Source organism: Microtus pennsylvanicus, chromosome 6, assembly GCF_037038515.1.
Source record: "Microtus pennsylvanicus isolate mMicPen1 chromosome 6, mMicPen1.hap1, whole genome shotgun sequence".
NCBI classification, from domain to species: domain Eukaryota; kingdom Metazoa; phylum Chordata; class Mammalia; order Rodentia; family Cricetidae; genus Microtus; species Microtus pennsylvanicus.
In genome coordinates this window covers 4,400,135-4,423,618 of record NC_134584.1, presented here as the reverse complement: position 1 = coordinate 4,423,618, position 23,484 = coordinate 4,400,135, and the positions used below count along the sequence as shown (strand labels likewise).

The window sequence follows — 23,484 nt, the reverse complement described above, 5'->3', positions numbered from 1 at the left end:
CAAGAATTTGTGCAGAGTTCTTGTTAACCCTTTTTTTTTCTTTCCAGTTTGTTAGAGGTAACTTCTAAGGAAAGAGAATGGTTTAGAAGCTTCTTCTGCAAGTCCATGAATGAGAATAGTCAGAACAACAAAGGACAAATTTATTCCAAAAAGAGGAAGAATACTGGGAATCACGAAACAGAGTAGATCAGGCAGAAACCCTGAAAAGCACAGACCAATAGAAAGGATGCACAGAGAGAAGCAGGAAGTGGCATACTACTCCAGCCACTGCTCTATCCCCAGCTTCCCAGGGGAAAGGGAAGTCAAAGCACCCATGGGAGCCCCAGGAATTAAAGAGCAGGGCCCCGTTTTCCAAGTCTGTATCAGATCAGGAGGTAAAGTTGAGTTGACAGGCATAGCCATGGCCTGTGGTGTCTCAGTACTACTCCTCCTAACCCTACTGGCAGGGTGGGTGTGCTCCCGCCAATGACACAACTATACTGTATGGTCCTTGAAACACAGCAGATTTAAAGCTGTATGAACACATCAGTCATTATTAGTAACATTCACAGCATTTGAAGCAGATAGTATAAAATTGAGAGCATTCTGAAGACAAGTTTAATATTTAAAAACTTTCTATGACAAAGGCAGCACTCCCTTTAAAAGTGACTTCATGTACAAGCATCAATGCCAAACTACTTTTAGCAGAAGATGAAGTAAAACATGATATCTGAGGTGCAACACTTAATGACTTATTTTATATTTGGCAACATGAATTTACACTTGAAATATGAGTAACATTATTGGAGAAACAAAACACAGCAGAAATTTCCACACACTGCCTGCTTCTTTTGACCATACATAGCACGCACTGCTCCTGTGAACATGACATCTGAGCACTGTCAAGGAAGGCCTTACCTGCAATCCTCTTCTCAATTTCCTTATCATGGAAACATGCCGTTCTCACCCATTACATAGCATCTTGCGTTAACCGAAGCAGGCTCAGGCCAGAAAGTACCTGCTCCTTTCTAGTTTGGGCAAAGATCTTCAATGCTGTCTTTTACTTAGCTTCTTTCTTGTTCTAGGAGAGCTGTTTTGATCTCTCTCCATTTTAAACAAATTTAATGTCTTCTGTTCTGACACGCTAAAGTTAGGATGGCATCAATATTTAGATAGGTCTTTAAAACAGAACTTGAACTATCTTTTAAAAACAGTGAAAAAGACAGGCAGTTTACCTTTAAATATGATTGTAAAACAACACAAAACAGTCCTTCTTTGGACAAAGTTTGCCCACCCGTCTGTCTGGCTTGCAGATCTACATGGTTTAGTGTAATTTCTGATCACACTATGAGGTAGGTGGTGTCACCTACTAGTTGTCCACTGGAAGCCACAGATATGGCTGTCTGGGATCAAACATAAGCAGAAAGCTTCTTTTTCTCCTCAAACTGCTTGTCCACTGCCAGAGACAGGGCCTGAAGGAAACCCTCGATGGTGACACTAGGAGCCTGGAAAGACACATGACCATGATGAGCGGACTTGGGCCTTAGAAGGCTACCTGGCAGCTATCATCTACAGATTTGCGGTGTTAGGAAGACGCTCAGCTCTATGTGGGCTAAACAAGCCACAACCTCTCAGGCCCACAGCAAGGCACACAGATGTGGTTTGTAGAAGATGATGTATCTTGCTGTTTCCTACTGGTTAGAAAAGGCTACCAGAGTAGACAAGTAAGACCAGCAATCATCACCTGCTAAGAAAGAAAATCTATCGGGAATAGAATGTGGGGCCTCAAGGCCTGCCATTTCAGAGCCTTTCCCAAAAAGCTCGGCCACTGTCCTGGAGCTGTGGGGCACAACACTGTTGCTTTATAACCAAGAATGATGATGCAGCTCAGCACCAAGCACTCACACTCATGGCCCATGGGTGTTTCCTTGGTACTGAAGACCACAACCAGCATAGCAGTTGTCACCGGCCAGGGAGAATGCCAAATAATGGATTTAAGAGAACTGGGTGGCTGATGGGCTTGTGTTGGAGGCCTGGCCCTGGGCAGGTAAGGGAACGACTCCAGGTCACCATTGGTTGTAAACAGAACCCAGGCTCATGGGGCACAAATACTGAAGAATATGAGGTGGGCTCTAGACACAAGTTTCTAATGCGCCACAGTACTCGTGTGCCTGTGTATTGCACACACAAGTGTGTGTACGTATGAGCAGACACCTGGGAGAGCCATTTCTTCCCAAGTACCCACTGCCTATGACTGACAGAGCCTAAAATCACCCGGGAGACAGGCCTCTGGGCATGTCTTTAGAGAATTATCTCGGTTATCTCAACTGTGGGCAGCAGGCCCTGGTTGGGGTCCACTATATCAATGGGAAAGGAAACCCTGCAACACCATTTATTCGTTCTCTGCTCCTTGATTGTGGACCAGCAAGTTCAAGTTCTTGCTGGTCTGACTTTCACACCATGATGCTAGAACAAACTCTCCTTAAATTGCTTTTTAAAGAGCATTTTGCCATACCACAGCTGGAAAAGAAACTAAGATGATACCCCAGAATTCTGTGAACAGTGTGGGAGAGGACCCCGGGTATCCAATACACTGGGCCAAGGGAAGCTTACCTGGATGTAGAGTGCATGAGCCAGGAAAGGGAGTTTTCTCAGAACCCGGCCACTGAGGCCCTCACTCTTTCTGCATTTAAAAAAAAATAAAAAAATTCATACATAAATGTGCACAATTCAGAGAAAATCATTCTCTTTAAGGTGATCTGGAGTTCAAATGCTGGCCAAGGCAACCCAAAATCACAAGCCTCTGTGTGATCCTGGGTACAGCCTTGGCCTCAAAGATTGCTGTCCTCTGTCCTCCCCAAGTGTTGTAGAATATTATTTTAAGGTGTGTTACTTTTGTTTATGCTGTGGAACATTTGTTTAATGATGTAAAGGTGTGTTACTTTTGTTTATGCTGTGGAACATTTACTTAATGATATAAAGATGTGTGACTTTTGTTTATGTTGCATTTGTTTAACTCTGTAAAGCTGTGATTCTTTTGCCTGTCTAAAACACTTGATGGTTTAATAAAGAGCTGAACAGCTAATAGCAAGGCAGTAGAAAGGATAGGTGGGGCTGGCAGGCAGAGAGAATAAATCGGAGGAGAAATCTGAGGGAGAGGGAGCAAGAACAAGGAGAGGAGGCCGCTAGGGACAAGACACACAACCAGCCACAGAGTAAGAGTTAAAGCAAGGTATACAGAAGAAAAGGTAAACGTCCAGAGGCTAAAAAGGTTGACGGGTTATTAAGAAACGCTGGCTAGAAACAAGCCAAGCTAAGGCTGGGCATTTCTAAGAAAGAAAAAGCCTCTTGGTATTTATTTGGGAGCTGGGTAGAGATCCGCCCCCCAAAAGACCAAAGGCCAAAAGAGTAGACAAACAGCACCACCCACCATCATCTGTCTTCTTAAGTTCCTGCTCCAGGTGAAGCTCTAGGACCAAGTGCCTAGAGGGGAACCTGGAAGCCTCAGGTGTCGAGTAAGTAACACTGTATTCCTCATGTTAACCAGGCCACTGTGTCTATGTTTTTACATTAAGTATATTCTCCTCATAGATTTAAGTTTCGTCTCTAGCAACACAGTACTCCTCATGTTAACTTTCCACATATTTCATTGTTTCTGAATAAAATCTAAACTGGCCAGAAAGGGAGGTTCACAGCATGGTCCCTCTGCCTCTCCAGTGCCACACTGGTCTGTGGGAAATACTCCATTAAGATGGCTGCCAACACATTGCCCAGTAGCCTCCTGATGTTCTGCAATTATATATATATATCCTGTCCTTTGAGGCTCTGTGCCAGACTCCCCTGCCCTTTATCCTACCTTAATCACCAAAGTTATTTTCCTTCTCACTTTCTATGAATTGCAGGCTTCTGCCAGCTATTCACGCCTACTTTTTGTTTTGTTTTTTGTTTTTCAAAACAGGATTTCGCTGTTACTTTGGAGCCTGTCCTGGAACTAGTTCTTGTAGACCAGGCTGGCCTCGAACTCACAGAGATCCGCCTGCCTCTGCCTCCCGAGTGGCCTACTTTTGCAGTGCCTTGATAGCTCACTGACAAGAGTCTTCTCTGACTTCCAAAGGAAATCATAATACCTGGTTACCTCAGCAAACGATTTTTCTTAAGTTAAAAAATGACATCAGTTTGTACCTTGAAATCTCACTCAAAAGGAGGCTCAGCTTTGACACATTGTTTTCAATGAAGCCAATCATTTCCAGCTCTCGGAGGGTGAGCAGCTGCTGCCGAGGATATATGATCTGACACTGGGGAACAAGGCAGAGCGGTTATGACACAATCCACACAAGACAAGGTGCAGGCACCAAGAGAAAAAGGGCCAGCACTGCCAGAATGAGCAGAAGTTTTTATGATTTATGTAAGTCCAATATAATCACCATGATACACTAGAATACAGCTCTGCACACTTTAATATTCATCTCCACATACATACCTATATTTCTTCAAAGATCAGCATATAAATCATAAGGCATAGCTCAGAAACCAGTAGCAAGCCAGATGCTGAGTGGTTAGCCAAGATATTTTCTGGTTACACGTCAGAGCTTGGGGGAATGGGTAGGGGACAGTGATGCGTGGTACTGAACTCTGCCTTTGTTCCAGAAATATGTGTCAAACAAACAGGAGCAGAACTGAAACGCAGAGCCAGGACCACGGCTGTCTTCAACAGAACAGTCTCGGTTTGCTCTTCAGTTATGACTAGTAGAGTGACAGACAAGGCAGTGGATTCCTGAAACTCTTCCCTCAAGGGGCTGCGCTGAGCGGGCAGGGTGGCACTAATTCCACAAAACCCTTTTCTGTGTAATTTGGAGGCTTGTGAGGAAACAAGCTTCTGTTTGGTATCCTTACTTCTCTGCACAAGTGATTCTTTCAGGTTCCCATAGTCAGTGAATTTATATGGGCAGGCACACATCACAAGAGCCCATTGCAAGCTCCTGACAGAGTGAGACTCAATTACACACTTCAGGACCAGCCCAAGTTTTATTACAGTGTCTAAATCTCTTGTTCTTTCCTACATATGCATGTGTATGTGGTGGGTGTGTCTAGAGATTGATATCTTTCACAATAATAGCTCACCATCTCTCACTTGAACCCAGAGCTCAAAAATTTGACTACTTAGCCATTCAGCTTGCTCCAGAGATCCTGTCTCCACTACCTGACTCCTGGGATTACAGGTGGGTTTGACACATTCAAGTGGGTGCTGGGAATCTGAACTCAACCATCCCCTGATGGTTTTCACAAAATAACCAAATAAGAAACTGGTCTCAGCTCCCCTATTATGAGGGCTAAAAGACACATCAAAAGCACCTTTGAGCCGGGCGGTGGTGGCGCACGCCTTTAATCCCAGCACTTGGGAGGCAGAGGCAGGCGGATCTCTGTGAGTTCGAGACCAGCCTGGTCTACAAGAGCTAGTTCCAGGACAGGCTCCAAAACCACATAGAAACCCTGCCTCGAAAAACCAAAAAAAAAAAAAAAAAAAAAAAAAGCACCTTTGACAGCTAACGCATCCAGCATATTCACTGGACCTGCCTCATGCTAAGCTCTTTGGCAGTAAAGCAGCTCACAGAGGCCCCCCCACCCTTCTTCCAGCTACTGAAGCTAGACAGGATGTCAATGCCAGAACAATGCTGACCTGAACGCCCTTACTGAACTGGCTGAGCTGGCTCCCTATTCCTGCCCAAAAGTGACCATACCATCCTTGGTGAAGAGAGCATCATAAAATAGAGGCAGTTGCTGCAGGATGTGAGGACAATTCCACTCTGCTGACTAGAGCCAAGGATTCACCACAGCATTATTGTAAATCTCTGCATACTGGTTTGCTCGGTTACTGCCCAATTCCCCACAGTCCATACTCAAAAGTATGTTCTTGCAGCAGGAGTTGTCAGATGCGGTTTGAGAACCAAACTTCCAGTTAGTCATAGCTTTGTGAACTATAACCTTCAGTCACATGATACTCTGAAAACTTTGGCCTTCAGTCAGTATAACCTGTGAAGCAGGACTTCCATTGTCCTTTGTATAGGCTAAGAGACTGGCCACTTCCACAGTTCATGGCAAGCTCAGAACCAGAATGTGCCCAATAGTCTGCCTACAACCCTCTCACTAACCTACACACTGGTATCTTACATACTGAAGTGTTAACATATTGTACCAAAAAACCAGAAACATTATTAAGAGTATGGTATAATGACATAGGCATATAAAAGTACTATAAAAAAAGCATTCATTATTTTATAGGCTAATTCAAATTTATTTTTACTTTTACAGGAAAGATAAAAAATATTGAGTCAGCAGGCAAAATTTAGATGCACTATTACTATAATTTTCAATGTGATAAAATGCCTTATTGGAACTAGTGTACAATAAGCTATGCTAACTAACTGCCGACATGTACAAATCTAGTGAAAATAGATACCTTCATCAGTTCTTCTAAACAAGAGAGGTAGATTCTGAAGATGGCTGCTCTAGAAGGGGGCCCGATGTATTGCTTGATGTCAGCTCTGTCCACAAAAGCCACATCAATCTTCTCAGTGATGTTGGAAGTGGTCAGAATTACCACATTGGAATGCCTGTTGTGGTAAACAGGCAAAAATCAGGCACAGAACTTTAAAGGTCCAGTTCTGGTCCGCCTTATTTGACAGGGACGTAGGTAAGAGGACCAATAAGTCTGTGAGTAGAAGAGCCTATCCAGTTTTGTTTTGGTGGCTGTGCTTCATGTCAGAGTAACCTTCTAATACAACTTTCATATCCCGAGAGCCCTGATCTCCTGCTTGCAGCAGGTCTATGCCCAGATACTCCCAAGGCATTTGCCTCTACAAAGCTGTGGTATTCTCTATTGGATTTGTTGTCTTACCTATTTCAGCTCTGGGAAGATCTTATTTTGTGCAACATCCCTGACTTCCCACTAAGGGGAACTTGAGGCAATGAAGACTATCAGCCTTGAGCAAAACGAAGGCAAAAGAGACACCATGGGGAGGTGTCCTTCTGACCCCACATCACCTTTTAACTAATGGGAAGGGATGACTGCCTCTCCTTGCAGTGGGGGAAGAAATCACATAATGGGACACTCCAAGCGGGCAGATGAGGAAGATCATACGTATTATGAGGGATCCTAAGCAGGCAAGTGTGAAGCCCCATAATAGGGACCATGGGAGGAGAGTAGAGAGTCTGTCAGTATGACAGAGATACTGGGTAGAGGGGAAGAGAGCTGACCATTTTAACACAGGACCTAGGTAGAAATGGTCTGTGACAGGAACTTGGCATACAGGACTGAAAGTGATACTGAAGAGAGGGTAGTGAGGGTTTCAGGCAGAGGGCACCTTCCTTGGAGACGGCAGGGAGACACTAGCAGCAGAAGCCAAGGTAAGGGAAATGACTGCCAAGAGCAAGACCTAAAGCTATTTGATCCTCACGTTTCTCTGTCTCTGCACATGTGCACTCTCACTATTTACCCCACTGTTACCTTTTAATCTGGTCAATTTGCGTCAAGACAGCATTGACTACACGAATAGCATCTGATGGCTCTGCGCCTGCCCTGCAAGCATTTCGAGCAGCTGTGAGACTCTCCACCTGCAGGGACAAAACAACATGTCAGTGAAGAGTAACTGGCACTTGGCTATGGACTGTGTCAACAGAATAAAAACAGTGAATGTGTCTATGTGTGCTCCTGCATGGGGCATCAGGAAAAGATCCACAGAGAGAGCTTGCAACACAGCTGACCAAGTGAGAGGGATCAAAGATTGGCTATCTGAGTGCCTACCTCATCAATCAGCACAAACACCAGAGCTTCCTTATCATCAATCAAGTCCTGAATCTTCTGGAACATCCTAGTTACCAACTTGCCACTCTGAAAACAAAGCATTCATATTAGTGGAGCCAATTTGTAGTAAACTGTTACAGGAGCACAAAGGCACCATTGTCATGACGGCCCCCAGCAAACTCACAGCACCAGACAAGATCTAGAGATGGCTTTAGAGGTCAGCACAAATGCTGCTGCTTCCTAGGATATGGAGACCTGAGACCACATCTGTTATTGTTCAGGGTGACGCAGTAAAAGTGACCCCACTAATGATCGCCTGTGTGAGCTTACTCCCTGGGAACAAGACCAACCACTGATGGTAACACTGAAACCGACAAGGGAAAGTCGCAGGCACATTGTTTACAGTTGCCTGTATCACCCACCACAAGGGCATACAGGCTTTCAGGGTTGAGAACACCCACAACGTTGTACTGGTACCCTCAGTTCAGATCCAGAGTGCATGACTGTGAAGCCTGCCTTCAAGTCTTCAAGCGCTGGACTCCATCCCTGACCACAGTCAGGTACCTTGTTGACTTTCTCATTTCACCTACTTCTTTCCAAAAACTTCTGTGTTTGGTATTTTTGGTCAAGACAGAAGACATTGTTTTCCACTGTGGTTGACAATATCAATAATTAAAACATTTGATACTTACTTCTGAAAACCACTTAGAAAATAGACTGTGGCTGTTTATTTCAATCAACTGGCCATACCGGTACCTGGTGAGAAAAAGTAGGAAAACTAAAATTAATACACTGCCTTTGATACAACCTCCCTCCATTGCCCATATTCTGAAACTAAACCCCCACTCTTAAGAGATGCAGTTCCATATAATTAATAATTGTAGAAAACCTAACAGGATGCAATTAGTAAGTTCAGGTGACAGTAAAACAAGCGTCATGGAGCCAGGGGAGAGGAGGAAGCTCCTAAAATCAACTCTCTCTCTCCTTTGGAAACAGGGTCTATATAGCTTGGGCTGTTCTAGAACTCTCTATGTAGGCCAGGCTTCCCAGTACTCCGCATAGCTCACCCATGTAACAGGTCCACAGAAGAATTCCTTGCTTTAAAAAGTACCACTAGCATTCCATTTTTAAAACTATAGTACTAATTACTTTTGCATCTTACAAAGTGTAGAGAAGGTGTTAATGACAAATGACACAGTAAAGAGACTGGGGTGAATATTAAATAACATTAATTATAAAACACTGTATTTAACAGATGAGGAGGAACAAATAATTATAAACACACACCTCTTTCTAACTCATAAGATAAATACAAATTCCCACATTTTTCTAAGTGAAGGTTAGATTTCTCATAGGAATATTTTGCTTGTTACAAGCAGTTGAAAAGGCTACCAGAACCAAGACAGAAATTTAAAAGGAATATGTAAATATCTAGATACTTTAACCACAATATTTAGTATTTAGGCGAAAACACTTGAGATGCTGAATTAGGTTTCTTTTCATCTTTGTGGTCCAATACTTGACAACAGACAAGTTAAGAGAGGAGGGCATTACTTTTGCCCACAGTTCAGAGGAAGACAACCCATCATGATAAGGGAGGCATGATGCAGAGTGGGTTAGAACACAGCATCAACCAGGGGCAGGGAGGCAGAATGCTACCAGCCAGCTGGTTTTCTCCTTTTATTCAGATTAGGACACTAGTCTTAGCATGGTGTCACCCACATTTAGGGTAAGATTTCCTTTCTTTGTTAAACTTCTCCTGAAACTCCCTCAAAGACAGACTGACAGCTGTGTCCTTTAGGCGATTTCAAATCCACTCAGACTGACAACATAGACTAAACGCACATGCCAGGAAGGAGGAACATATGACCCATAACTAGACAAAAAGTCAGTCAACAGATAGGCAAGATCATCAAAAAAGCCATAGTAATCTGGTTCAGGACTTTAACAAAAACACCTGTAGGAAAGAAGAGAAAAAGAACCAAAAGGAATCTTCACAGGAAGAAAAGAAACTATGAAAAATAACTACATTGAGTGTAAAGCAGTTTAGACACTACAAAAAAAAAAAATTCATGGGTGCTTGTGCACTCTCTTTGCCGAGGCAAACAGGTTTCTGCCTCTCTTCCTCTCCCCTCTCTCTTCCTCTCTCTCTCCCTTCCCGTTTAATAAAACTCCACACTCAAAAAAAAAAAAAAAAAAGAAAAAAATCCACGGGCTTAAGGGTGCAGCAATAGAAACTGTTTAAAATTAAGTGCAGATACTTTTTAAAAGATGAGAAAGAGGAGCTTGAGAGATGACTTAGAAGTTAAGAAGACTGTCTGTTCTTCCAAAGACTTGGGTCTGACCTCCCAGTACCCACGTGGCTGCTCACAACCATTGAAACTCCAGCTGCGTGGGATCTTATGCCCTCTTTTGGCCTCTCTGGGCACCAGGCACACAGGCACAGATATGCATGCAGGCAAAATACCCATATACACAGCAAAATAAAATATTTTTTAAAAATAAAAAGCTGAAAAAAGAAAAGGGCAAAGTACATGGGTCGTCTTTGGAACAACACCTATGAGTCTAACATGCTGAAGAGATACCCAAGTCATGAGTAATCACCACACTGTCTTCAAACGTGAGGAGAGCCAAGACCCCAAACAGACAGAACTTGAGAAAGAACAGGAAAGTCCACAGGAAAATCAAAGTTCTTTTCCTAAAAGAACAGAACTTGCTTAGTATCCAGACCCACCACCATGAGCAGAAATACTTCTCTTTAAATCCATATGCACTAGGACAGTGCCACGCTACCTCAGGGGACGTCACAAGACTGAATCAACCCTGTGACCATGAGTGTAGAGAAATGAACTGCCTACACCTACGGAGAGGTGAATAACTGAAAATAAAAGTTTCAGATGTTACAAGTCCTGTGCCTGTTGCTCTCCTCTCTGCTGTCACCAAAGTTACCTGCTTGACAGTCTGATGGTCAGTTTCTGTGCTAATGCCTTACAAAGGGATGTTTTTCCAGTTCCTGGAGGACCTGCAATAATAGCCAAGGAAATAAATTCAAGCCAGTGATGTAATAATACGTTTAAACATAGTTAAGCGCTATTGCTCTTATTACTACAAGTGTTAATTGTTAAGTTTAAAAGCTCTAGGATCTCACTATGTAGCCCTGACTGGACATCACTAACGTGGTTGGACTTTCCTATTTCTAATCGCCCAGCTGACATTGCTTCCTGGCTCCTAACTTCTCTTGGCACACTGAATACACACCACTTCTGTCTACATCTTAGTGACACAAGCCCTTGTCTCCACACTTCCTCTAGGAAGTCCACACTTATCAAAGATCAAATACACGTTTCTCAGTAAATGAGATAGAAGAGTGCCATCTCATCAAAACCATTACTGTAGTGGCATCTTTCACTGCAGATAATCCAAAGGGGGCCTGCATTCCACATCAGATCAGAGTAGCAATACCAGTTTAGATCTGAAATGTCACTTTGATCCATTTGTTAAAAGTCTGGTTCCCAATGGTGCTCTGGGTGATTGCAGAAAACGAGAGGAGATAAAGGAAGGTTTATGTTATTGGGGGTATGCACGTGAAGGGCACTGAAGGACTTTGGTCTCCTTCTCTTTTTCATTCTTGGCTATGATATGACTGTTCTCCCATATGCTCCCCCCATATGATTCATCACAGGCCCCAAAACAGCACAGTCAATAGATCATGGACTGAACCTCTAAAACTGTGAACCAAAATACATTTTTTCCCCTTCTTTGAGACAAGGTCTCAATATATAGCCCTGAGTGGCCTCAAACTCAGAGATCTGCCTGCTTCTTTTGCCTCCTAAAGACCGAGATTAAAGGCCTACTCTACCATATCCAGCTTTTTGTCTTAAAGATTTATTTTTACTTTCTGTGTAGAGTGTTTTGTTTTCATTTGAATGTGAGTGCACAATATGCATGTAGTGCCCTCAGAGGTCAGAAGAGGATATCAGATCCCCAGGAATTAGAGTTACAGATGGCTGTGAATTACCACGTGGGTGATGGGACCTGAATCCTAGCCCTCTGTAAGAGCAACATGTTCTCTCAACTACTAAGCTATCTCTCTAGCCCCTTAAATGACACTTTTTAGAAGTCTTGGGCATAAACTGGCAATTATCCTAAGTCCTTCCTTTGCTATAATGTGGGTGTTGTATTGACGTTGCTTCATCTCTATGCAGTGATGACAGCAGTGTGGGTGGGGTATAAATCAACAATATTTCCTCCTAAAAAGCACCTGACAGAATTTCTCTTTAAAACATGGCTTCTGTAGTTCACACTCACAAAGTGAAGCAGGAACTATCACACAGAAAAGAATGGAGACTTGTTCTATCCTAAGCAATTATGTTCAGTTGGGAAAAACAGGCAATCATTTTATATAAAAATGGTTAGAAGGAAGCAGTCAATTTGACCCTAAGAAAAAGTCAGCTAACAAATTTGCGAGACTTTAGGGAATTGTTTCAGGGTCAAAGATATGGATTACCCAAGAACAATTCTGACTCTTTCAGAAAATAAAGAGTTAAAACATTGTACAAGTCAACTTCAGGCCATCTGTTTTGTCACATGAAGAAGTGTCCACCTCACCGTGCAGCAGCACCACCCGGTTCCAGGTGATAAGGTTGCTGTCCACGTTCTTGTCTGAGAACAGTAAGGTGGTCATCACATAATCAAGGAGCTAACACGGAAAAGCAGAAAGACAGATAAGACACCTGCAAGGCAAAGGTTCCCAAAAGCATGCTTCAAAGGCCTGCTTCTAAACACCAAAGGGGCAAGGCTAGCATGGCTACCCTTGAAAGGACTGTTACCTCCTAACACTCAGAGACCATCTCCCATCATTTGCTGACTTCTAGAAGGCATCTTTAAAAGGTAAGAAGGTAAAACACTAGTTGGTAACATTCTAAGAGGAGAGACAAAGTCAACACTTTTACTCAGAATGACAACATCCAATAAGATGCCTAAGATACTTATCAGATAAAAAACTCCCTCCTTGAAGACAGCACAGCAGGTAATTGGGTATGCATACAGCACATGTGTCAGAAGCCCGAGAAGGTGCCTTCACCAGTGACAGTTTTCTAGTTTGTAACCAAAAGGACCCACAAGAAAAATGTAATTCAAAATAAATCTCATTTTCTCCCAATCTCTGACCATCTCCTACCTAAAGGATCAGTTCTATGCTAGGGAACCTCTGGCAGATTGTCATTCAAGATGTGGGCCACCCGAGTCGAGGGACACAGAGAGGCTTGTAGTGATATTTCGTTTGTGTTTTAACAGATAAAGCTTGCCTGAAGAACAGAGTACAGAGCTAAGCTACTAGAGGACAGGCAGTGGTGGTTCACACCTTCAATCCCAGAATTTGGGGAAAAGACGGGATCTCTGTTAGTTCAAGGCCACCCTGGGCAACGTGAAATTGACCCAGTTTAAAAGAGAAACAGAGCTCACACAAAGGTGATCCCAGCACTAGGGAGGTGGAGCCAGGAGTGATAAGGCGGGAGGAGACAGGAGCTCAGTGCAGCCTGAGGACAGGACGGCCCCTTTGGTCTGAGCAGTGGTAGAAGTCTCTAGTGGCTGGCCACTCTACTTTTCTGAACCTTCAGCTTTTACTCCCCTCCCCCAACAGCTGAGTCCAAGTTTTTATTATTAAGGCCAATTAGAATTTGTGCTACAGAGGCAGGAGAGCAAAGCAGTAAGTACATTTTGAGAAAAAGTACAGCAACTTACATGTGATTTGACCTCCACATCATACACGAGGCTGTCCCAAAGCCCATGAAATTCAGCTGTAAGGGAGAGTAAGACAAAATCCCAATTTTAGGAAGACCTTGAGTCCAATGCTTTTCCAATGAAGATCAAGATGGATACAACAAGTGCTGGGATTAAGGGCGTGAGCCACCATGAATTGAATGCTGCAATTTATATTTCCTCTTAGACTTGTCTTTTAAACTATGTATTATTTAAAGAGTGTTTTAGACAAACAAACAAACAAACAACAACAACAAAAAAGACCACGAGCTCCCCCTACATGGCAGAAACCTAAAACTTTGGTGACTGAATTAATCCCTAGACACCACTTGTTGGATCCAGTAGCACAGTCCCCAGAGAAGCAAGGACTGTCATAGAAAGTCAGGACTGACCAGCTGGGCAGGGACATCCTTAGTCAGACACAATCTGAGGAACTTGTCTAAAGGAACAACAAACAGTCTAGGCTCAGAAATGTGTTCCTTCCTTTGCAATCACCACCAGCCAAATCTGTAGTATTCCCTAAAGGCCCACATGCTAAGGCTTGATCATCAGCATGATGTTTCTGTGAGGTAGTGGAGCTTTAAAAGATAGGGAGGGCGCAGAAGGAGGATAGTGGGACACAGGTCTCTTGCTCTCTCTCCTGCATCTGGCCATGAACAGAATAGGATTCTTCTGCCACCCTCTCCTCCCCCAAACCATGCTCTGCCTTGCAAAAGACACAAAGCAACGAAGCCACTCCTCCATGAACTGAAACTATGAGCCCAAACAAACTCTTCTCCTTATGCAAATTGTCTCAAACATTTATTACAGTGATGGAGAGCTAACATAGTTTTACCTTTTCATACATCTCATAAGGCATAAAGCATCCTAAAATCTTACAAAACCAAAGAACCAAATCTTCTCACTAAGTAACTTGGCTAAGAGACTCAGGTGGGTCCTAAGCTTCTGACTCGGGCCTTCCTTGGCTGCCCCCCTCCGTCACTGCCCACCCGTCAGGACCCTGTACCTGCAGGCAGAACCCAGTTACTTGCTGCAATTATATTTTCTGTCTCTTCATCCAAATTTTCACTGGTGGGGCCGTCTTCATTCAACTGGAAGACGTGAAGTGCGATGGTGCATGCACTCAAATCAATGGGCTGTTGATGAGGTACAAAGAAACAACGCAACTCAGAACACCTCCTTCTCTACTGCCATTCTCTATGCTGAAGTCCAAAGTAAAGACCAAGGCTACCGCTGTTAAAAACCAGTTCTCAGATTAAAGGAAGTCTAGCATTTCATTTCTGATCTAGGACTGGCTCTTAAGGTGTTTATCCATTTCTCCCCTTTGAGCTCTTGACCCCCACTCCCTCCCATCACACCCCCTGAAACAGGGTTTCACGATGTGCCTGGAAAGTCTTATAGATCAGGCTGACCTCACTGAGTGCTGAGATTAAAGGCTTTTAGACCTAGCCCTCATTTTTCAAAATCAATTTCCTATTTTCTCTCTATTTACATATTTATTTTCTTTCTATAATCCTAAAGGCTGAACTCAGGACCTTGCGCCAACTAGGCAAGAGCTTTACCACTAGCTATATCCCAGCCCTCAAAATCAGTTCTTTATAGGCAAGAGTCATATAATGCTCATTGAGATGGAGAGCTTCCATATGGCAGGCCCATCTCACTCTGTAACTTCCACACAATCTACCGTGCTACCACACTCCTGAGCACACCACGACACCTGCTCATGGACACAGAGAGGATCCAGGTATTCAGGCACAGTCCGATACTCTGTAGCTCTCAGATTCCCATTCTGTCTGTTCCTGGCCTGAGCAGAGCATCCTGGCACATGGTATCCTTTCTAGCACCTAGTTCCAGGACACACAGCTAATCTAGCCATCAAAGCCAACAGATTAAGAGCTGCTTTCAACGTCAATATTAGCTATTTGTGAGAATTACCTCATTTTCCCTAAGAGTTCAGTAACTAGGAGAATTTACCTGAGAGTCTTTGGCCTTTAATTCTGTGTCAACAATAGAAACAGACTGGACATTTCTGGTCAGAAAAGGTTCATCAAACTCAGTCCACGTGTAATCTCCAAACACAATATTATGCCTGTTGAGCAGTTTTTGAACACTCAGCTTTATGTCTTCTTTTTTTGCAGTACTAGAAAAATAAATACAGACATACATAAAATATCTTAGTTAAAAAAATAAAAACACTAAAGTATGGCCAGGAGCGGTGGGGGCATGCCTGAAATCACAGGATACAGGAGGCTGAGACAGGAGAACTTGTTTTAAATTTCAAAAAACAAAACCAAAAACAAACAAACAAAACCCCAAAAACAACCACACATACACAAAAATCTGCAAACCTCACACAAGTCACTATCCAAGATCAGGCTTGGGAGTGGACTTGTCTAGGGATCAACTATAGGGACCTGGGCCTGCAGTCACACCACCGACCACTCTCAGCACCATTAGAAAAAGAGGTGGCACTAGTTCTTGACATGCTAGTATGAAGATTAATCAATATTCAGTGTTTGGGACAAGCCTGAAATACAAGGGGCACTCAAACCATGTCAGCAGCCACTGTTAAGGAAGGGATGAAAGACCGCAGCTGTAGGGTCTAATTTCGAGTATGTACATTTTTTTTTTCCGAGAAAAGATTTCTCTGTAGCTGTGGAGCCTGTCCTACAACGAGCTCTTGTAGAGCAGGCTGGCCTGGAACTCACAGAGATCCGCCTGCCTCTGCCTCCGAGCGCTGGCATTAAAGGCGTGCACCACCACCGCCCTGCACTCGTTTGTAACAGGAAATCTACCACCAGATACAGGTTTAGTCAACTAAACACTTATTCTCCTCTTTGCTCTATTTACACTCCACTTTCCTGCACCCCTGACGTCTGGAGATCACCACCGCCCCCATCATCATGGTTAGACTGTGCTCCACTTGAGAGCTGTGAGGCCCTGCCAGATGAGGGATGGTGGGGTCTTGAGGGGATAGCGGTGAGTGAAACTCAGAGCAGTGTGTGGTGGGATGGAACCTCGTGCAGGGCAAAGCGGGGTCATGCCATTTGGGGGTGCTATGCGGTGTGGGGTGGTTAAAGCCAAGTTGCTCGTGTTATGTGAAGTGGGGCCGTGTTGAGGGCGTGCGACGCCGCGGGATGGGATCCTGAGAGGTGGGGTAAGGTAGTGCCGTCCGGAGGCACGCGTGGTGGGGCCCGGCTAGGACGCGCCCCGAGTGGTCGGCCCCCACATAGCTCACCTGCTGCGGCGCTGCAAGACCTCCACGTGAACCGCGGGCGTCTCGACGACACAGGGAAGCGCTTGCTTCAGGTCGCCCACCGCCTCGTCCATGGCGCCGCCGCCGAGAGCCGAGGAAACGCGGCCCGAGTGACGCCCCGCGGAGCAGCCTCCTCAGCCGTGGGACTGTGCACCTTGGTAGAGCCCGGGTCTGAGCGACTTCCGTCGCCCGCGCCGCCCCGCCCCGCCGCGCTTCGAATCTGCCGCGCGCTGAGCACAGCCCTGTGACCCGGAAGTGTTCAGCGGGAGCGAAGGGGCCACTTCCGACTGGCGCAGGTCGGGCTACGGGCAGCCGCTTCTCGGCGGATCCGCTGCGACCGCAGCCATGGGCAAGAAGCACAAGAAGCACAAGGCGGAGTGGCGCTCGTCGTACGAAGGTGCGGAGCCCGCGGGCCGGGTCTGGGCTGCGGGGACCGGCGGGGACGGGGTTCCAAGGGAAGGGCGTGGTCTGCGCTGGGCGGGGCTGTAGAGGAGGGGCCTGAGGCGGGCGGGGTCCTGTGAGCGGGAGGGGCTTCAAGCAGGGTCGCGGACATTCGTGGGAGGGGGCGGGGGGTTGGCCCGGTGGAGGGCATCAGCTGCGTTTCCTAGGTCACAGGGTGAGGCCATCGGCTTCTCGGGTCCTGTGGCCTCTCTGGACCTTCCCTCTGGTACCAGGAAGACCCACAGCAAAAAGAGGGGCTTCCACAAAGGAACTGGGGTCTTGGGTCCTAAGTCGTGGTGATGCACTTTCTCCTGGTAGGAAGGATGTCCTGAATACTCTCAGTGGTGATTATGTGGTTTGAAAGGACCGAACACAGCCCTGTCAGTTTGAGAGTCCATCTTTTCCCATGGTTTTGACAACCCCCTGCCGCCTAGATTTATCAAGATCAGACACCTACCCTTGTGACACCCACAGGGGCGCGGTAGTCCCACCTAGAATGTTGCAAGTTTGACTCACGATCTGTGTGCAGATTACACGGACACACCACTGGAGAAGCCTCTGAAGCTAGTGCTCAAGGTGGGAGGAAGCGAAGTGACGGAACTTTCAGGATCTGGCCACGACTCCAGCTACTATGATGATAGGTCAGACCATGAGCGGGAGAGACACAAAGAAAAGAAGAAGAAAAAGAAGAAGAAGTCAGAGAAGGAAAAGCACCTCGATGAGGAGGAGAGAAGGAAGCGGAAGGTAAAGGTGCAATGGCCTGTGATGGGGATGCTAGTGATACCAGGCCAGTGCTGCAGTCCGAGTGTCTTCTCTGTAGAAATGGGTCTTCTCCCCAGTCCGCAAAAGGCAGAGGTGCGCGCCTAGAGTACCAATCTAAAAGAGCTCGTGCTGTTCTCTGGCCTCTGTTCTTTGCTACTCACAGGAAGAGAAAAAGCGGAAGCGGGAGAAGGAGCACTGCGACTCAGAGGGGGAGGCTGATGCCTTCGACCCTGGAAAGAAGGTGGAGGTGGAGCCACCCCCAGATCGACCAGTGAGAGCCTGCCGAACACAGCCAGGCAAGACCCTGCCCCTGGACATGTTTTATATCCTGTCCATAGCATGGCTATCCACTTGTTGGGGTATTTAATAACAGAAGCACAGATGTCATAGAGACCAACCGGATGTGTCCCACAAACCTACAGTATTGTTTTTGTCTTTTTGAGACAGAGTTTCTTTATGTAGCCCTGACTGTCCTGAAACTTGCTCTGTAGACCAGGCTGGCCTCAAACTCAGAGATCTGCCTGCCTCTGCCTCCTGAGTGCTGGGATTTAAGGCGTGTGCCACCATTACCCAGCTTACAATATTTTTTATCTGGTTAAAGTTCATCAATTTTTAGTTTAGTAGTTTGGCTTTATTTGCTTTACTGTTCCAAACAGCACCATCAGTTTAGTGGCCCTTCATGAGTCACATAAGAAACACATGTAGAAACATGAGATTTTCCCAACACAGGCTCTCATGGTAGGTCTGGAGTTACTTAAGGTGACCTCAAGATGACATGTAGGAAGCCAGCAGGTCTTTGAGAAACTTCTGACCCAGGTATCCTGTGCCAGGGATGACACTCTATGTCATCTCAGTCTTAGGTTTTGGACTTCCCAGACTTCCTGTATAGGACTCCAGGAACTCTGTTTTCAGGTAAAAATGTCTCTTCCTACATGGAGAGAAACTGAGGCGATTGGGTGTCAGAGCATGGGTTATCAGGAAAGCTAATATTAAATCAGATTGTGATGGCTACAGAAAAAATGTTCATACCCCACAGTCTGTGTGGTGATTTTTCTCTTCAGAATTTCGTCCTTTGACTATGGACTTGACGACCCCTGATTTATCGGGGCCCCTTGAGGTATCTATTATGGTCCTTGTGGGAAAGAGTGCTATTTGCTAGTAACTCCCATCCCTAAGCAGAGCAGTTCACTCCTAGTAAATTTCCAGGAAACAGCAATCAGGACCTGTCTTCAAAGTGGCACAGTGCAGTCACTGTGACCTGTGGAGGGACTGAAGAGATTACTGCTGCTTTGGACATACCCTGGACAGTCAGGAACATTGCTGTCAGACTGACTGTGAGCTCAGAGACTTAGCTGATACCCACAGCTCTCATGAGGTCTGTATATTTTATGTCCCCCTGCTGTGCAGTGAGAACTAGGTACAGAGAAATGACGAGAAGTCTCAAGTGCAGTACTGACCAGGGAGTCCAGAATGAGCTCTTCCCACACACTTGCCTCTTTTATATCTCGTCTAGAAGACCAGCTTGGATTGTGATGGGAACTGGAAATAGCCACGTGGGTCTTGAGACGTGCTGTGTATCCCTTTGCCAACCTGCCTGTGTTGAGGGAGCTGTGCCCAAGTTCTCAGTTCTTGCTTGGGCTTCAGATGCTGTGAAGGCCACAGGCAGATGATATGAAGATTTCTAGTGAAGGGAATGAGGTCTTGCTGTTTGATTTTATTTCCTTGCTTTCTCTTCATAAACTCAGCTGAGAATGAGAGCACACCTATCCAGAGGCTTCTGGAGCACTTCCTCCGTCAGCTGCAGAGGTAACCCCATGTCCAGAGACAGACACCCTCCTTCTCTAGACGCTCCAAATCCCACCTCTTTCCTCCTACCTCTATAGAAACTTCCCCCACTTTCTCCCCATCTTGAAACACTTTGAACCCTGAACCCCACCCACTACCACCACAAGATGTGTGACTTCACCTTCTCCAGGCACTCCTAGTCTAGCAAGTGTGGGCACACTGGGTGCAGGCCGCACCTTCAGAGCCAGGAGCTTACGTGCTGCATTCCAGCCTGTCAGGGATGTAACTGGGACAGTGTCTGTTGTGTGTAAAATACGTGTCGGAACCCTAAAAGGTGTCTGTGTTTTCCCACTGAACTTTTAAGAAGCAAATTTGAAATTTAGTCAGCAATATAAATTTTTGGATTGTAAAAATTTTTATAGCACTTAAAAATTTAGACTTTAGAGTTTTTTTCATTTCGAAGATATCTTTGCTTTCAGAAAAGATCCTCATGGATTTTTTGCTTTTCCTGTCACGGATGCAATTGCTCCTGGGTATTCAATGATAATAAAACATCCCATGGACTTTGGCACAATGAAAGACAAGATCGTAGCCAACGAATATAAATCAGTCACAGAATTTAAGGTAAATAAGTTTTACTTTCTGAAATAAGTTTGCAAAATGTGTGTGTTCTTCCGTGTGTGTGTGCTCATGTCCACTCACTTAATGAACACTGTATATGTACCTCAAGTCATTTATAACTTGTTCTAGATGTTTTACTTTATGTTTATGAGTGTGTCTGTGCACCAAATGTATGCCTGGAGCCTTTGGTGGTCAGAAGAGGGCGTGTAGTCTCCTGGAACTATAGTTACATATAGTTGTGATGCAGAACCCCTCGCTCTCTTTCTCATTTCTGCTTAAAGAACCAGACATGTTGCTTTTTATTCCTATTTGTGTGGTGTTTCTACTAGATAGGAAGAAGGCCTGGAGGAAAGAAGGGTGCTTAGAATATTTGTACAGTCTTTCTCAAAATTTACATATTAATATACAAAAGAATATTGGAGATTCTGACCAAATTTTCACTGGGAAATTCCTCATGCAAATAAAAACTCATGGATCATTATGAAAATCTCTCTTGAGTTATTAAAAATCTGTCTTCCCAAGCTTGTCTTTTGTTGACTTCCATTCCTTTCCACTTGGCATCATTTGACAAGAATGGAGAACTTTGCTGTTACTTATATGGCAAATTCCTTGTCTTTTTCTTCTTAGGCAGATTTCAAATTAATGTGTGATAATGCGATGACCTACAATAGACCAGACACCGTGTACTACAAGTTAGCCAAGAAGATCCTGCATGCGGGCTTTAAGATGATGAGCAAAGTAAGAAACCCACTAGAGCAATGGCACTGAGCCGAAGTCTCCTAACTTTCTGTGCCTAACAGGCTCACAATGAATGACACGCTTCATCCATCCGCCACACCCAGGTGCTGACCCCTTGTGCACCTTCACACAGCTTAGAGGTGCCAGTATATGGGGCTGATGAAAAGTTCTGGATCTAGTGACCTAGATCCTGTGGTCTTGCTGGACCACAGCCAGCCTGTGGTTTTACTTTGTGGCCCAGCCTCACTGACCCTCGACGGTCATTCCAAGTGTAAGCCAGGCTGTACGAGCCTCACATAGGCAGGCGGCACTTGCTGGGCTCCACCATTCTCTCACCACCATCTCTGGGCCATACCTTGAATGCTGAGCCCTCGCAACCATTCCCTCTGCAGCGTCTGGGAAGGTGGCGATTAGGCCAGGTGAGGCTGTGGCCATCCCATGCCATCCCATCGTCACGGCTCCGTGGCTAAGGGAGAGGTAAAGTCCTGCTGCTCTGTCCTTTCTGATTCTAGGAGCGGCTGTTAGCTTTGAAGCGCAGCATGTCGTTTATGCAGGACATGGATTTCTCTCAGCAGGCAGCTCTCTTGGGCAGTGAAGACCCAGCAGTTGAGGAACCTGTTCCTGAGGTTGTCCCAGTGCAAGTAGAAACCACCAAGAAATCCAAAAAGCCGAGTAGAGAAGTTATCAGGTAAGGCTTGTGGGGCTGCTGCCTACAAGCAGGACAGCAGTGCTTTGCCCGACAAGGGCGATGGGGACCTGTGGAGCGTCTCATCCTGGATGGAGGAACATGGTCTCTAAGGATTCTTGGGTTCCACAAGGCACCCCCTGGTGCAGCCCAGGGGCCTTAAACTGGATGCCTTCCTGGTCTGGAACTCGAGGGAAATGGCCACCCTGTTCTACCTGCCCCAAAATGAGGTGATTGTGTCTCATAGCTGATCCTCTGGACTTTGCAGGGCAGTTGTGTGGGTAAGGTAGTCACTCAGCACATACTCTCATGCCACTGTCACAGCTACTGATGAATGCGAGATGCAAGGGGGCTGAGACCACTCTCCTGTGTGCTAGCCACACGCACTGGGATCCACAGCCCATGTAGCTGTCCCTATAGTGCACTTTTCCAGTTTGTCATTACTATATGATATGCATTCTGTTTGCTAATATTCATCCCTTTAGTATATGCCCTTCATACATAGCATCTGCTAATGACCTATGTTCTTACCTGTGCAGAGCACAGTTGCGGTTAGCCCACTCTGGCCACCAGCACTCTCCATGAAACAAGTCTGTAAGCTGACTTCTGTGGCGCTATAGGGAGATGGCCAGCTTGGTGATGAGCATCAGGAAGGTCAGGGTACTTCAGACAGAGCTCCCTGAAGCTTTTCTCCTGTCCATCAGGCCAGAGCTAACTAAGGGATCTTGAGAGGGAGGTTCCCTCTCAGCAGACAGCTCCTTCTGGTGCACTGCCCTTTGTCCTCTCTAGGGACACCTGCTGCCCTCATGTGTTCCTGGCCTCTCAGGTTGCCTCCGATTTGCAGAGTTTCTAGTTAGTGGCCGTGGTGTAGATGATCTTATCACTAAGATTCTACCATCATCTGTGGGTTCTATGACTTTTGGATATAATGCCACATTTCCTTTAATACCTAGGTAATTCCTGTCACTTTTTTTTCTGTTTGTAAGAAGACAAGTGTCTCTGAGACGTGGGAAGCCTAAGGGATTCTATTTGGTCTGCATTTTTTTTTTTTTATTTCAGCATGATTAGAACTCATAGGAAATGCTATGAGAAGTAGAGGGATTAAACTCGGCCTAGTACTTCTGCAAGGGAATCGTTCACAGAAGCTGCTGCTAGGAAGAAACGGGCAGTGCCTATGATGACATTTGGTTTTTATGCCTTACAGCTGCATGTTTGAGCCTGAAGGGAATGCCTGCAGCCTGACAGACAGCACTGCAGAGGAGCACGTGCTAGCCCTCGTAGAGCACGCAGCTGACGAGGCTCGGGACAGAATTAACCGGTTTCTCCCAGGTGGCAAGGTAGTATATCTGGCCCTCCCCTGAGGGCCGTGCCACTTGGCCTCAAACACTCAAGTCTTTGCAACCAGGTACCATCATCAAAACTGGGAGTACTAGGATCTGGCCAGAGTACCTCCTGGACGCCAGGGGTTCAGGCCAGAGCCAGATCAGCTCTTTGATTGTCTTTGTGTTATGTCCTCAGAGGGGTCTAAGATCACTGCGCTGGCAGGGCCACCCTGAACATGGAATATGACATTTCCCACTACATCCAAGTTGGGTTGGGGCCACTGTGACTGACCCTATTGCTTAGGGGAGGCCTTGTTGGCCAAGCTTCCGTACA

The 23,484-nt window shown here is 45.6% G+C and overlaps 2 protein-coding genes across 4 annotated transcripts in view; one reads left to right on the top strand and one right to left on the bottom strand.

Annotated features, from left to right (window-relative positions):
• Positions 1 to 122: 122 nt before the first annotated feature.
• Positions 123 to 17,044, bottom strand: Trip13 (thyroid hormone receptor interactor 13). The gene is made up of 13 exons (XM_075975697.1): positions 16,779 to 17,044; positions 15,515 to 15,680; positions 14,547 to 14,676; positions 13,523 to 13,578; positions 12,389 to 12,479; positions 10,730 to 10,802; positions 8,473 to 8,536; positions 7,781 to 7,867; positions 7,484 to 7,590; positions 6,437 to 6,590; positions 4,162 to 4,274; positions 2,593 to 2,662; positions 123 to 1,484 (listed from the first exon to the last, which is right to left on the bottom strand). Exons 1-13 carry the CDS (start codon positions 16,868 to 16,870, stop codon positions 1,389 to 1,391), a joined length of 1,299 nt encoding a protein of 432 aa, XP_075831812.1. The 5' UTR covers positions 16,871 to 17,044; the 3' UTR covers positions 123 to 1,388.
• The window catches only part of Brd9 (bromodomain containing 9), a 21,392-nt gene continuing 14,947 nt past the window's right edge, over positions 17,040 to 23,484 (top strand). Inside the window, exons 1-8 of one of the 3 annotated variants that reach the window (XM_075975696.1) lie at positions 17,040 to 17,193; positions 17,767 to 17,981; positions 18,163 to 18,295; positions 19,745 to 19,805; positions 20,264 to 20,408; positions 21,033 to 21,143; positions 21,719 to 21,831; positions 23,033 to 23,165. In XM_075975696.1, coding sequence (XP_075831811.1) covers positions 17,142 to 17,193; positions 17,767 to 17,981; positions 18,163 to 18,295; positions 19,745 to 19,805; positions 20,264 to 20,408; positions 21,033 to 21,143; positions 21,719 to 21,831; positions 23,033 to 23,165 — 963 coding nt within the window. In that variant the 5' untranslated portion in view covers positions 17,040 to 17,141. Of the gene's footprint in view, positions 17,194 to 17,766; positions 17,982 to 18,162; positions 18,296 to 19,744; positions 19,806 to 20,263; positions 20,409 to 21,032; positions 21,144 to 21,655; positions 21,832 to 23,032; positions 23,166 to 23,484 lie in introns of all 3 variants that reach the window. The other 2 variants (XM_075975695.1, XM_075975694.1) reach the window with 2 other exon arrangements.